This window comes from Ammospiza caudacuta, chromosome 3, assembly GCF_027887145.1.
Source record: "Ammospiza caudacuta isolate bAmmCau1 chromosome 3, bAmmCau1.pri, whole genome shotgun sequence".
In the NCBI taxonomy this organism is placed as follows: Eukaryota; Metazoa; Chordata; class Aves; order Passeriformes; family Passerellidae; genus Ammospiza; species Ammospiza caudacuta.
The window spans coordinates 53,047,969-53,064,220 of record NC_080595.1 but is presented as its reverse complement, the minus strand read 5'-3'; the positions used below and the strand labels follow the sequence as shown (position 1 = coordinate 53,064,220).

Sequence of the window (16,252 nt, the reverse complement as noted above, 5' to 3'; positions counted from 1 at the left end):
AGGAGTGACAGCAGCACGTTGCTGGGTGGCAGTAACTCAGCCAGCACGGGTGGATGGAGCCCATCAGACCCCAAGCCCTCCGTCCCCAGCTCCTCTCTACTCCTGACTCCCAGCCAGCCCTCCTGCTTCGCCTCCTCTCTGCTCCCTTCCCTCCCCGCTTCCGCCTCCCTTCCCCAGGCACCCAGACAAGGAAGTGCAAAAAGGAGAATTCAAAGTGTGGTTTGACCATTGCTCTTTGATGAAAAGCACAATCCCTAGGAGGATGACAGTGTCAGCACTGAAATTATTGGGAGTTCCAGTTTGTTTTGATGAAGACAGTGAATAACAGTTTTTTCAAAGGTTCCTTGTGCAGTACACAAGGACACATCAAAATCTGCCTGTGTCCATACACTGAAGTTTATACACAGGCTGAGTGTTACAGGACCCAAGATTTAGTGGTTCTTTTAATTTTATTTTTTTACATGCTTGCTAATGGGTTTACATCAGCATAGAGAGTCCATGAGGTGAAAAAAACCCAACGGGGCCTTGATTTGTTTCTTCTTCTTTTTAGATTTGCTGTCCTTTATTTACAACAGTGGCAAAATAACTTCAATCAAAATGAGTTTAAGATTATTTTTAACAGATGTTCACTGCTGGCCTGACCCAAAATCCATTGACGTCAATGAGAAGACTCCATGGGGCTTTGGATTGGGTTCTAATTGTTGGAAAAATTAATGTTATTAATGTTATTGTAAACCACTGGTCAGTGCTGTCACATGCTCCCCTTCTGTGCCAATTCTATATGACCGGATGACAGCTTCACATAAATCTGTTCCAACTGTTGTCTAAGAGGCTAAAGGACACAGAGGTTTATCTCTTTAATTCTGAACTGCCCCTGCTCCTTCCCTAGCACACCCCATGGCCCTACTGTATTTACATTTTTACATTTGACAGATTGAGCACTATGGACTATTCACACAATCAAAACATTTCACAGCCAGACACTGAGTGGAAATAATGGAATTAATGCTGACTGTGTGAAGACAGCTGAGATACAGATATGTATGAGAAGAGACAGTTTGGTTCATACACTTCCAGTAGAGATTTTTATTTGTTTTTATTTAAATACAGACCTGAAAGAAGGGTTGCACTTACTGTTAAGAAGACGGAAGTCTATAAATGGGTAGGAGCCACGGCGCTCGGAGACAACCCCTGTCTGACCTCTCACCCGTGCATCTCCTGCAAAACACAAAATCCCCAGAGACATTAGAAGGGGCAGCTGCCTTTCCCTGCTGTTTTCATCTAGATCTATTTTTTAATACAAAGTGACGACATTACACTCCTCCAGTGGGAAAACTAAGGTCCAAAAATTCATCTCCCATGACATCCCAGGGTAATTGGGTAAAGCAGTACAGCTGATCCTCTTATCAGAACAAAGACACAAAAAACCCTTCATTGCTGGCTGGGATTAAACAACATTATCCTATTGAACAACTTCTTGCGAAGCAAGCAGGCTCTCATTGCTTCACAAGAAGTGCAGACATCTGCCTTTTTTTTCCTCAAGTAAGAACAGGTAGGACTCTGACTGTCAGGGCTTCACATACAAAGGTCCCAATCCCAGACTAGGCCCACAATCCAATGGACCTCCACAGCTGTGGGACTGCTCTCAAAACCATCAGTTGATGAAAAAATCCCCCCCAAAAAGTACTAAGATGTTTTTGCACTTAGGTGGGTGGTTTGTATGTTTGTTTGTTTGTTTTTGTTTTACTTTCTGCTCTTTGAGCACTCTGGAAAACGCAAACCTTCTCCTCAAACACTGCAGCTGTTTTATGTAAGTGAAAACCTGATGTTCTCAGATAAGCATTACTCTGGAGCATTAGCATGTATATTTATATGAAGTGCCAACACAATACTAAGAATTAGTACTGTGTATTGCTGTGTAACTCACACTGACTAGTTCCTGACTTACCATGTAATATTGATGAAATAGGCAAAACTAATTTAAGCAGAAAAATGCTCCCCAGGATATATAAGAGTTACAAAACCTCTCTCCAAGTAGACAGGAAGCAGTGGGCAAGCATGTCAATTTTATGTGTCCATAATTTTAAGTATCTTGCAGTGAAATGTAACTGTTCCTTTACAGGCAATCGACAAGACCAAAATATTAAAAATTCTTAAATAAGATGAAGTCTGGAGACCTTGAGGTTCTAGTTAAGAGTACTCTAGTTCTCCACCATACTAACTCCTCTTCTACAGAAAGAGACCACAGTGTTGAAAGCAAACCCACTGCCCATCCTTACACAGCTCACACTAGTAGCAGTAGTAGTGTAGTCCTATCAAAGTTTGCAATGAAGTGTGAATTTTTAGTTACTTTGAATTGCATTTCCTCTGGGATACAAATATAGCATATGACTAATCTAAACAATAATTTAAGAATTTGGCTGCTAGTGCTAGCTTCTACTGCTTGTGTTTAAAAACAAGAAAACATCTAGTAGCATAAAAGAAGGACCTAGTTAAATGCTGGGGTTTTTTTTTTCTATCTAATGTTCACTTAAAATGTGCTTACAATTATGTTCAAGGGAAGAAAGCCAAGTAGAATTACTAAGTTAAATATCTGAGGTGGAGAAAAACTTCCGTGCCCTCTAGGGGTCCTTAGAGATACGAAAGACACAAGAGAGTGCATGCAAATTAAGAATATTTCAAACACAGTCACTTTTGATTATAAATACAAATCTAGGTTCTCTCGCCCTTACTTTCACTTTGCTTTTTTGTTCCCAGAGACAGAACACGTGCTCCCCGTTCTCGGCTCCTTCTTGCCAACCACTCTGAGGAACCAGTCCAAAGCAACTCTGGCTGCTGTTGACCCCAATTACCCCTCCTGACAGCAGGGCCAGGAGGGGCAAACCTCTACCTGCTCTTCAGCTGTTCCACTTCAAAGCTACGCTGATGCCGTGGATCTACCTTCATCAGCAGCTTAAAATTATGTGTAATGCAATTGTGGCAATGCAGGTACAAGAACCCATCCCCACGTGATCCTCACGTTAAAAGAGAAGAAGGGTGGAGCAAATAGCTGGAGAGCTTGTACAGCTCCGACGCAGGATTCACCAGCACCCACAAGCCAGAGCTCACGAAGCAGCGCCCAGACTTAAAAGCATTGCTCTCTGCCACAGGTAACCCCATCAGATTGGCTCACGTGTGCACAAAGAGTAAGGATGGCAAGCACATGGAACGCATGATATAAACCCAAAAAAATCAGGCAGGCTTGAGCCTGCTGCTGATACAGGCATCAGCAAATTAAGAACGGGTGTGAATTCAGAGCATGCCTTGACCAACGCTTTTGTTTTTCTGCAGGCACCAATGAATTAACAGGAATCTGCAAATAATCCTCTGTATTACACACTGATAAACATGTCACTTGTGACTGTATCAGCGGAGACATTAAAAACAAATCAAAAAAAGATAAATTCAGACTCCAAAAATCTGAAAAAACACCCAAAGCACATGATACTACAAAGCCAGAAAGACTGATATTCTTTCTAGGCATGAAATAATGCATCTATCAAATCAGAGGAGGTACCATAGTACTAGACAAAAAGAAAATCATATACAACAGTCATGTATCAAAAGGATTCCTTAACTCTGATCTCAGAACTGTGACCCCAAATTTTGAGGAAGAGAACACTAAAGGTAGGTAGACAACTGTAACACTGATGAAAAGACAAGGTGGGCTTACCAAAAGTAGACCATACAAGATACTCAATTACCTCAAATAAAATAACTAACTGTTAGACAAAAGGAAAAGAAAGCAATACTGTAGTGCAATTCAACAATATGGACCTCATTAAACATCCAAGAGAAGGGAAGAGATGAGTACAAGAAATGAAGACTAAAAATAAGAAGATAACACGGTGCACGGAAAGGAAACTTTTGCATGGGAACAATTACTCCGTAATCGCCATGATATTTAGAAAATTTATGCTGGGAATGGTCCTAAAGAATTTTTCTTGATGATCTTGACACAGAAGAGCACTCATGATCCTTGAGGATAACACAATGCTGGGAGATACCAGGTATTGAAGCTACAGCTATTTTAAATTAAGTTCACCGCTGCTGTCACCTCTTTGTCCCAGCTGCTCTGTGGCCCAGATGCCTGATGTTCCTGCTAGCCCAGCTTCCTCCCACGGTCCTGCTGTCTCATACAGACCTACAGACTAGCCAAATTAGATGCTTATGTACACCATTCAAAGCAATTTCAGCAAAGGGAGGGAAAGCAATAGAGCTATTGATGGAATTAGTAAGAAATGTGAATGAGTTTTACTGAACTAGCAAGCCCCAGGATCGGAAGTCATGACAAATTAGTGATTATTAGAATTGGCTGTTTGTGTAATTTTAAATTTTTTACAGATAATATAATTTTGGACTGTCTCTAGCACTATAGGAACCTGTATACAGAATAAATCTGCATCCTTGCTGACTTAGGAAAAGCTACTAAAATCTTTATATTCTTATATGATTATTAACTTTATCCTGAGGGAAGGCAAGTTTCTGATGAGTCAAAGATGTTATCAAATAGCTCTACCTCATGAATCTGTTATTTCAAAATACTTCACCAGGTGCCTCCTAGTCTCTCTCTACATCATTAGAGAAAGATTAGTTAGGAAGTGGTGGTGGGCTAAATCAACCACACCTCCCTTCCTCCATTTTTTCTTGGCACACGCATTTGGAAAATATTCATATTCTTCCCTTTTACTTTTAATGACATCTTAGTAAGGGATTGCACCAGATATACAACTTGCCACATTAATTTGGGCCGTTAATGGCAACACACTCAATGCTTTTTTTTTTGCTTTGGCAGATGACTTTGAGGCTGACTTTCATCAGTCCACCAGACCTTTATATCTCTTTGTCTCTACCTTAAAAATCAAGCTAAGCAGTCATTCTGACAATTTATGCAATTAGCAGTTTTAGATAAATAATACTTTTTAGAGCGAAAGGAAGGAATTCTGTGGTAACAAAGCAGGAAATTTTGACAGCTCATTGTGTTCCCAAATGAAACGGGCAGGGTGAAGGGAAATGGTCAGGGTACAGATTCTCCTTGACTGTTTTGGGCTGAAGATGCAGGGCTGGAACATCTGCAGCTGCAAACACCAGGGGCTGCGCCCTCACTGGTGCCAAGCTGCCACAAGAGCTTCCAGCAGGGAGATCTCCCAGGGGCTGCTGTGCTCTTGAATTTTACTTTGTCATTGTTAAAACAAACAAGAACACAAGCCAAATAAACCAAAGCAACCCGTTTAAGGAGCCAGTGCTGTGACTGACACGCATGGCAGATCACAGGCACAAGAAAATCATCTACAGGGCAAGAACCACTGCGCTACTATAGCATCAAGGGCACTTCAAGATGGTTCAGAAGGGTTAAGAAAAAAATGAAGCAGCTCTTAACTGCCTTTCACATCTGGAGGAAAGAGCCATCTGCACCGAGGAAAACAACTTCTCCAAGACTTGCCTGAAACAGCGTGCGATTCAATTTCACTGAGCAAGCACAACAAATTAGGAGAGAAAACAGGCCCCTAGCTGTGACAAAACAACAGAGTAGCTTCATCCAGCAGAAGTCAGGACCAACCATCAAATTATTGATTCTATTTAGCACACAGCTCCATGTGGTAAATCTGGAATACCACAGCAAATTCACAAGACGTTACAAGTATTTATTCCAGTCAAGCTTTCTTACAATCTTCATTCCAGTATTGCTTAAGTTGACTGTTCAGGGTACATACTGCAGTGGCTGACAATTTTCCATGGAAAACCAAGTGGAGTAGTAAGGCCTCCTGTGGACTCCATGGAGCCCATGGCTCCTCCACTATTTCAGTTATGAAAAGGCTTGGGATTTCTGACCTGAAGGAAGAGGGCTTGATGATGTTTTAAGCATCAATCTGGTTTTAGTGGAAAGGTATCTAAAAGAGAGAAGCATTGCTCTGTAAAAGTACCAAACTCAAATGAAAAGCTATGTTAAAAGTGAGCACCAGAATTACTAGAATTATATTTTTATTTGAAGACATCTAATACTTGTTCATGGTGATTCATGCTGGTTTGGATTATTTTCATTCTGTTGTATTAGTGCTATAAGTGTTACTGTAAATTCTTTTTTGTCGAAGGCATTTCATAAAGATTTCTCACGTGCATCAGATCTTCTGAACAAAACCATTTCCTCTGAACAGACACAAAGAGACTGATTTAAGGGTTACAGACTCAGGATGACTCCCCTTTGCAGAAGGAGAAACTGCAGCAGCCACCTCACTTCATTCACTGTAAGCACTGAATTTTTAAGCATGTAAACATTCCAAAATGTAAGTTTTTCCATGCTGCGTGCTGGAGAATTCTACTATTTCTGGTAGTAACCCTAATGAGCTCATAAATATTGATTTCATCCAATGTATTCTGTAGTTTTGTTTCAAAATGCTCTGCAAAGGAAAGTAATTGATGGTACTCCTTTTTAGGAAAAGAGCATAAAATGATCATGTAGAAACTGTAGTTCAGTTGTTCAGTTTTGTAAATGTGTTTTACACAGAAAATGACTTAATTTCCCTTGTAGTGGTCCTATCCTGTGCATGAATTATTTTTATTTATTTATTACCAGTCAATTACTTGACATTCAGCTATTAAAAATTCCTTTTCCAGCTGCAGATGAGACATTTCACACATGTTCTGTTTTCTTAGTATTCTGAAGTGCATGGTTGTTCTTATGTTCTACAAGAACTACGGAGACTGCTTTACTGTATCTGCCAGCACTAATTTCTGCCCTCCTTTTCTGACCAAAATCCATCCCACAGCTGTATCTTAACCTACCATACAGTATCCTCACCACTCCCTATCAGTAAATCCCTATCACTCCCAGTTAGTAAAATGCATGAAAGAGATGCTGACAATCTGTTCATAAAACCCTTCTCAGTGCTGGAATTCTCCTGGTATGTCTTACCTGGATAGAGAGGAAGAACCAAGGATCCACAGGCATACCTTTAACAGCTGTCCATTCTGACAAATGAACAAGTTAAATATTTTACAGCCACTGCAGAAATCCTCTCTTTAACCATATCATATGACACCAGTGACTGGTGAAAAGACTGAACTGATGAATCTTGAGGCATAGCTCTTAAAACTTGCAGACTTTGGAAAGAGTTCTTGCAGACAAATGAAAACCAAGAGGATGCAAAAACTGCCATCGAGAACCAGAAAACAGCAGTCATCAGCAACTGAGATATTGAAGCAGCACCCACATTTCCCCCTTCACAGACCTGCCTGCTCTTGCATGAGCAAATGTAGAGCAACACTTACATCTGACTGTAAAAGTGGCCAGAGTCGACTGACAGACATCAACCCTCCATTTCATGAGCTAACAAAGGTAGGTTTCCAAAACATCAATGTGTTATATTGCATTGGCAATTCTTTCACTTGTTTTTGAGTTTGATAATGGGCTACGAATTATTGCCTCAAGGTCAAACGTATTTCACACCCTCGTAGGTCTAAATGAGTGAAGTAGGTGCCTCCGCCCAGTGACTAATGCTTAAAGAGATTTTCAAAGACCCAAAATGTTTCTGACTGATGCAGATGGAGTCTAAGACCCTTTTCCTGAATTAGGTGCCACGATTATAAGCAGAGCATGAGGAGGGAAGAATCCAAGACCTCACCCTTGAGGACTGTATTCAGAAAACTGAGACCACACCACACCCCTTAGGTATGGGTATGCCTTTCACTGTGTAATCCCTGGGACTACTGGTGAGAAACAGAACAGATACACGCACCTTTAGTTCACACCAATGTAGGCACACCCTCAAAACACGTATGTACTGTGTACACTCATACAGTGTAGTACTATCCCACAGCTGCTCAGTTAAACAAAAAACAGCACTTGCTATGCAACAGCCATCGGAGTACTGTTCTGGATAAAACACAGTAACTTATCTCTTTGATTCTACTGCATGGTATCTACTTAACTTTCAGTATTTTCTAGATAAAATATGAAAGTTTATATAAAAGTTTGCATTAAGTGCTAAACCACTGGACACGAATACAGAGAGGAGCATAAGGATGGGCAATTTGCACAGCCTGCTTAAACAGGAACTTTTCCTTTTGAAGACATGAGAGATTCAGATATAGGAAGGTACCTGCCAGTAAAAATTTTGCAAAATTCAGCCAACGGCTTTCACATGCACATAAAAAGATAGACAAGTGTTATTATCTAGCAGGAAAGGATAGGGAGTTATGGAAATAAGGCCAGGAGACAGGTCTTGAAAATAAGAATCCAACAAGAGAGAATGCTGTATAAATACAGCATTTCAAGTGCAGAAGTCATCTATCACCACCTCCATACTTGAAAGGCATGGTTTAGACAACCACCTTGACTTTGGTAAATATTTTCTTTGCACTGCATTTTAAAGACCGAGCCATCTACTATCTAGAGGAGCCGATGGTATCTTGAGAGTCTCACAGCTGGGATCCCAAATGGAAGCACTCTGGCTGACTTCAGGCTTACCATACTGCTGCTGCTCAGCAGGGCTGGCACAGTAACTGAGGTCCTGGGATATTCTGAAGCAGACAGGATCCTCCAAGGATCCTAGGAACCATCTGTTTGTATGTTTTGTATGGTGTTATTGGTGGGGCATTTCTGTCTCCAAATATTGATCATTGACTATCCACAGGGAAAAGTGGATGCTAATATAGATAGAGCACTGAACTGTCTTGATAATCTTGTCTTCCTACATGGTTTGATGGCTTGTAAATGTCTCTGCATTAGAGGACAGGAGCCATGTCAGCAGAATCAGGTTCTTGCATTGCTATCATTGCTTTTACTATAGAGCCCTCCTGGCAAATGGCAAAGCTTACTGGTTTTCCTAAAAATGAAATTGAATTGTAACAAACACCTTAAAAACTAAGGGATAAAAAGCTGTAATAAAAGTAATAACAGCTACAGCATAGTCTTAGCAACAGGTAGTAGGTTGCATTAGCATGGCAACTTTGAACATAAAATCCTACTGTCATGCTACTCCCATCCCTCTCCCAAGTAAACTGCAGCACAAATAAAAGAACATTATTACTTATTCAATTTGAAATTTTGTGATTCTAGTCTTCAGCCAGGCTCTCAACTACTGAAATAAACATTTATTTAATAACAAACTTCTAAGACATCTACACTCCCAATTCCAAGTCATTAGGCTTTCATTTTGTATAAAAGAAAGAGATCTGTTTTTTCTAAGACCAATGCCAAAAAGAGGTATAGAATTTGTATCTCTATGCAGAGTGCAATAGGTGAAGCCATTTCTGTTGCCATTCCCCAAAGATAAAGATTTTCTTCTCTCATGAATACATCAAAACCCTAAGTTATCCTGAATATAAATTACATTTTCTTAACTGTAATAGCATTCTAGATACAGACACTCTTTCAGAGACCCTTTTGTATTTGCCTATGAATTGTAACTTCAAACTGAATTTTTTCAAACATCTACATCTTATTTTATTATATGGATTTCTGACTTGAACATTGTTAATGCTTTAAATGCTTCTAGTGTGAGAACACAATTGGACCCATTGAATCCACTAGTGAGGGTTTTGCAGTTGAAAAACAGATTTTTTTTCTGCAGAAAGCTGAGCTAATTGTCCAGCATTTATTCAACCAAATTTGTTTTACATTTCTGCATTCTCATTTCTCACCCACCAATAATATTTGTTAAGGGATCTCTTAAAATAACTTTTTATTTTTGTTCTGCAAGTTATTCAAGAACTTATATGTAAGTATACACACATAATGGATTGCACTGACTGAGCCGCAAGATATGATTCTCATTTTCTGCTAAGGCACTATTATGTTGGCAAGCAGGAAACATTTGATATTACAATCCATGTAAATCTAGCATAGCCATTGCTTAAAATTTTATATATTATATATAACTAATTTATGTAAAATAGCAGTTGATATAATGACATAAATATTAATGAAAAAATGCTGTTCATTCTAAAGTGGAATAGAACATTTTTTTAAATGTTCAGTAATTTGGTATTAGTATTTTTTGTTTCTGAGAAAGATAAGGCATGCTTGGAAATAACACACAGGATGATTATCATAAGCCCTGAGCTCATTTCCTGGTTTCTTATGGAACAAACTTTTCTTTCCATGCCTCAGTTTTCCACTTCTGTGTTTTGTTTGTTCTGAGTAGACAGCGAGTTCTCTAATGCAGGGCCTTGGCGGTTCCACAGCATTTTCTACCTGCAGTTCTGGTCCTGGTTTCTACATTACCACAGTTCAAACACTAATTATCTCTGCTTTTTTTACAACCAACAGCTAAGTTAGACAACACAATAGAAAATGAATGCACAAGGGTTTACTGGTGCCATTAAATCAAAATATGCTTTCAACTCTTAAACGTGACACTTAAGAAAATTTCCCTCTATTTCCACAGCTTTGCCCACAAGATTTCTCCACCCTCTCTTTCCCATTAAACTACAAAAGACACATGTTTAAAACCATAAGTAGTAATACAGCAATTGCCATTGACTACTTTTGAAACACCTAACATTAGCCAAAACCTCAAGTCTATCAACACTTTTCACAGAACAGCAGCCTGTGGAGCCAAGCAGGAAAAGCACAAGCCCCTCTGAATTTGCTCCCCTCTGATTTTTGTGCTGAAATTGCACGGCTGCCATTTCCCTCACACAAGGAGACTCAGTCTCTGCTGATTCAGTCTGTCTCACCAGATCTAACCTGTGGTGCCTGCTCAACCCTTTCAGGTGCAGTAGTACAATGCTGGAGAGGAGCGAGGCACAATGAACTCAAGTTGTCTCAATCTTCTGCATTGACCGCAGGACGATCCTTCTTTGTCAGACTCTGCATGTTCTTCATCTCCTCTTTTCCAACTCTGCTCTGCATTATACATACACACACACACACACACACACACACACACACACACACATAATTATATATATAAATATATCCCTAACTCTAAAGTGACCCTTCTTGCCTGCCTCTGACCAGCAGTAATTCAGCCTCCCCTCTGCTCCCTGCCCTCTCCTGAGGCTGGAGTGCTGTGCAGTGCTCCAGTAAATCCAGCCCAGCAGCTCTGGCCACTTTTTCTTCACCAGGGGGCTACCCCAAGGGTGTTCATGGCTGGAGAGAGCAATGTCAGGGAGAAGGAGGAAAAGGAACTGAGCACTGGCTTGGCAGCACACGGAGGTGCCTGCTACATCTTGCAGGAGAAAACTTCACTCACGACCTGAAGCTCTGCTCTGATTAAAAGCTTTATCTATAGGAGAGACTGCAGGAACAGATGTCTTGAGGTTAATAATTTGAATTCTTTTTGTACATTATATACTACAATAAATTCTTCTCTATCTTTTGAATTTAAAAGAAGTATCTACAGTAAATAACTGTAAATCTTCTTATTTATTTTTGAATTTGGTCTAGTACCAAATAGAACATATAAATACCTCCATAACTCAGTGAATTATTGATCAATAAGGCAAAAGAACTTTGTCCAAAATAATCACTGGTTTTTAGTGATAAGGTAACCTCAGTATTATTTGTTTATTCAAGGTGATTATTTCCTGAGCTAGTCCTGGGCTAGTCTATGTCTTATCATGCAATACTTTTTAATCATAAAGTATTTTTTAAATAGAAAGACAGCATATGTATGTAACATAACTCTTCAGGATGGAACCTGTTACATTTTGATGACAGACACAAGAACAAAGCTGCATCAAGTGGAAGCTGAGCTTAACTGATCTACTATTTGGAAAATACTTTTCTCTTCCTGTTTTGTACACTGTATTTTTCAAATAATTCATTGGATCTAAAAAAAAAAAAAAAAAAAAAAAAAAAAAAAAAAAAAAAAACCAAAAAACCAAAAAAAAAAAAAAAAAAAAAACCACACCCAAATCATCAAATGCAGAATCCTAATCTGGCTATAATTTAGCAAATATGCTACCTCTTACAATTAAACAGATCAGTCATCTGGATCATTCTTGCTTGTTACTATGCATTTAAATTTTAAAACTTCAGAAAAGGGTGGCAAAATAGAAAGATCTGGATCAATCTCATGTTACTCAAACATTAGCATAGTCTCTGTGCACTGTTCACTGTCATGGTTTACAGTCTAAAGTACAATTAAATAGCAGTTTACCTTTTTTCTCCATGGCACATTCTTAAGAGAGGTAAGCACAAGCTGTCTCAAAGGAAAACAATTATCTACGTATTTCTGTAATTACAAAACACCTGATAAACCCATCTAATTAGGTGCTTCCCATGGGCTAAGTCTGGTTATTTCCCCAGAGCCTGGTTTTGTGTTTCCTGGGATGGCTGAGCCCTGGGCCTGGCACAAAGCAGCAGCAGCAGCAGGAGCAAGTGGCATCTGGGCCTCTTGGCCAAGCCATGTGCTGGCAACCAGAGCTCCACTGAGCCCAGAAAATGGCCAAGCTGCTGCCAGGGAGTCCTGACCCAACTTCTTTAGACAAACATTAGCTGGGTTCCACTTTAGCCGAGTTCCACTCCAGCTCTTTATTCCAGAAACTGCAAAACTTTATCATCTGAAAGGAAGAGCAACCAGCAAGGTATGCAGAAAGGATGGCTTACCATAAACATAACCATAAGCATAACCATAACCATAACCATAACCATAGCCCCTCTCAAGGACCTTTGTTGATTTCACTTTGACGAACAACAACGTCCCATAAGGAACCTGCACTGAACATTGCCCTTTGTGAGGAAAGGCCAAGCATACCCAAAGAAAATCCTATCTTGCCCTAAAAATAAATAGATTCTGCTGGGCCCCTCACTGAGGAGAACAGACAGAGCAGGGGAGAGAAAGCATTTTCCTCCTTTCTCCTATTCTGTACCTACTTCCACAAGAAGTCAGGAGAAAACCTGGTTTTCAGATACACTGCTCCACATCTGCATCAATACATATTTGATTAATAAGCTTCTGAAACCACCACAAATGGACAAAACCATGAATAAACACTGTAAAAACTGTACAAATTATTCATTTGCTAACTGGCCCAACCCACAGTCTCAATTTATGAACAACTACACTGGAACTACATCTAGAGACTATCTGCAATTCAGGCCCATTGTGGCATAAACCGTGCCAAAGCTTTATTTACTTGATGTCAGCATCAAGAACCAGGAGACATATACAGGCAACCCACGGTGAAGGGAGCCAGTGAGGAAGCTTTTTGGGATGTTGGCAGTCCAGAGCAGGCTGGCATCATACCCCTTCTGGAAACCAAGACACACAGTGCTATCTTCCTACTTAGTGTCTTCCAATTACTTCATTACTTCATCCTTTAAGAAGGGTCATTAGTAAATATATTTCATTTTTTAACTATAAGGTTAACTTCATATTTGAAGTTTCCACTAAGCCCCCCCCCCTGCATTTAATCCCTGATTTTAGTTAATACAGAAAAACAATAAAACCAAAACAGCATCAAAAACACTCACAACATTTCAGATGTTTTTACATGAGAAATGCCTGGTCCTCCAATGGACAGCATACACTGCAATACCGCCTTTCTCCACAACCAGGACTGAAAACAGAAGCTGAGGCTTTTGTCTCCTGTGTTTTAACATACTCTTAGGGAATTCAAATAATTGCTCAAGTCTTTCAGAAAGAAGAGAAAACTGCAATCTAAAACTTGTAATTCAACAGAGATATTTTTTTGGGAGGCAAAGAATACTGGGGATGTTTTTATAAATCCCAAAGGAACAATAAACTATGCAAATAGTAATTTAATTTTGTTTTCTCTCAAAATTTACCTTTCAATTACAGCTTAGCAAACCAGGAGTTCTATCTTAGATGTTAAACAGATCCTTTTCTGAGCAATCCAGCTCCTCAGGCTCCTCCTCAAATAGTATTTTAAAGGAGAAAGAGCAAGAGAGTGCTTCAGTATTTGCTCTTCACAACCCCCTGTGAATTCCAACAGAGAATAGCTCTGGCAGAGACCTTTTGGCATGTGCATGTGAAGACACATAAAAAATATTTCTCGACTCATACTCTTGTGCAATTCATACCAAGCAAAGTGTTTTGGTTTTTTTTCTTTTTATTTTGCATTTGGTGGGGAGTTTTTTGTTGTTGTTCTGGGAATTGAAAGACATAACAGAAAAAACGGTAAGGTTACTCTCTTCTTCTTCAAAACACATCTGTTTGAATAAACACTGAGCGTAACTTCAAGCAATATTCGAAAAAAGGTTTTGTTTTTCCTAAAATCTACCTTAACAGTATATTCAGATACTAAGGATTAGCAAGAAAAAATCAAGACCTGTATGAAAATAATCTTAACTAGTTAGACTCTACTTCCAAATGATATCTAATATAAAGGTTCTGTAAATTAGATTTTAAATTATTACAGAAGAGCAGTTCTGAAACTGTGATAGAAAACTTCCACCTTCTTTACTCAAATATTTGGCTGATTGACTGAGCCAGTGAAACATGTAACGCTTGGAAATTGTGAAAAAGTTAAATTTTAATTTGGTTCTACACTTATGAGAAAGTCCACGAAGATTTGTAAGAATCAGCTCATCATTATCACATTACTGAAGAATGCAATAAAATTCTGTCTATAGTTGTAGAACTGACTAATGTTTTGGAGCAGGCTCTAATACAGATGTATATTACTGGGAGAAACGCTGTACTCCATGAGTTCCCACACAAGTGTAGCAAGGTAATTAATGCACACTGTACTCACAGCTATTCAAGCACAGATCCTGTATCAACCATATGATGGAAAACATTGATTAAAATTTTACCAGCTGACAGAAGTGTGCCTGGTTCCAAAGGACAGACATTCCGGTTTACCTTAAATTGAGCCTCCTGGTTTATTCCTCCCCAACACCAAGCAGCTGAGTAAGTCTTTCTCCAGAATGCAACATGATCCATTGAAGTAGGAAGGGATTGGTATAGAGAAAAATAAACCAATTCTTCCATCACCATCTTATTTGTTTAGTACACTGCAGCTGTGAGTTCATACTTCAGATCAGTTGTTTCACTATGAGATGTTCCTATTCTCTGTCTTTATGAGATGAAGCTCTGCAAATGTTTGTTGGGTTTTTTCCCCTAGATATAGGAAGAACAGTTATTCCTAGATTTCAGATATCAAGTACTGGGTGCCTTCAGTACCTGTGCTGGCTCCTGCAGTTGCTCTGAGATTTGCTGGCCCATCTCCAGGTGTCCCACCAGCCCTGGACACAAAGGCCAGTGGAGGCAGTGGCTACATGTGGTCAGTCCCCACAAAGGAGATGAAAAGCCCGCCCTGCTGAAAAAAGGAATCTGATTTTTGTGAACTGACTTTCCATTTGTATAATAAAAGGGGAAAGTAATTTCCACTCTATGCAAATGGGAACGAGGTTCTGGGGGTGAGCTGGTCACCTTCCCATTTGTTGATCACCTCTGTGACCTCACTTCCCAATCTCAGTAACTGGCATCATCACTGGGGACCAGAAAAGTAAATGTGTTGGTTTGGGGAGGTGTTGGGAGTAACAAGAAGAAAAGAACAGGTTGTCCTGAGTCTTCCACAGAAGGAACAGCAGATGCAGTACACCCTCAGGCTCCTGGGGCAGAGGCAGCAGTCTCTGTTCCCACATCTTTCACTTTCAGAAACTGAATGACTGCATCTGAATTCAGATAATGCAAAGTCCACAGATACTGCACGAACCACTGTGGTCAGTGAAAAATCAAAGTTGTTGGCAATGGTTAAAGGTGAAAACAAACTCAGGCGAGCAGGATGCTACCATTACTAAAAGGATATGCTATTCTGTTTGCATATTACTGAGGAGTCTTGACAACTCAGATCAGAAACAGGGTTGGAAGTTCCAACTTGTAAAAATCACATGTATTCAAGACCTTGATCTAACAGCCTCAGAACTCTGTCTCCTAAAAACAAGCAATAACACCCAGCACTCCTAGGACACTCATGTCAGGCTGTGAGGAATTTCAGCAGAGACCAACACACTTCTAAAAACTAGATGCAAAAATTCACTTATAATTTTTTTCCTGTAGTCAGGTAAATACCTGAAGTGGAACAGACAGAAAGTGCAAGAAGTTGAAGTTAATATACACTTTCTACAATGAAATATATTGACTATAAGTAAGAAGTAAGCCCTGCAATCCATCCTCAACATGATAATACATAAAAAGGAAAAATACTACGCTATACACAAATATCCAGAGACATTAGTGAAGAATGGAGAAACAGAACTGGGTTTTAGCAAATCACTAAATTGCCTTCAGCAATT

The 16,252-nt window shown here is 39.6% G+C and overlaps 1 protein-coding gene across 2 annotated transcripts in view; it reads right to left on the bottom strand.

Moving 5' to 3' along the window:
• PDE7B (phosphodiesterase 7B) overlaps positions 1-16,252 on the bottom strand; it is a 170,427-nt gene that overhangs the window by 37,462 nt on the left and 116,713 nt on the right. For both annotated transcript variants that reach the window (XM_058801586.1, XM_058801585.1), the window contains one exon: positions 1,135-1,218. In XM_058801586.1, the coding sequence (XP_058657569.1) occupies positions 1,135-1,218 (84 nt within the window). The remainder of the gene's footprint in view (positions 1-1,134; positions 1,219-16,252) is intronic.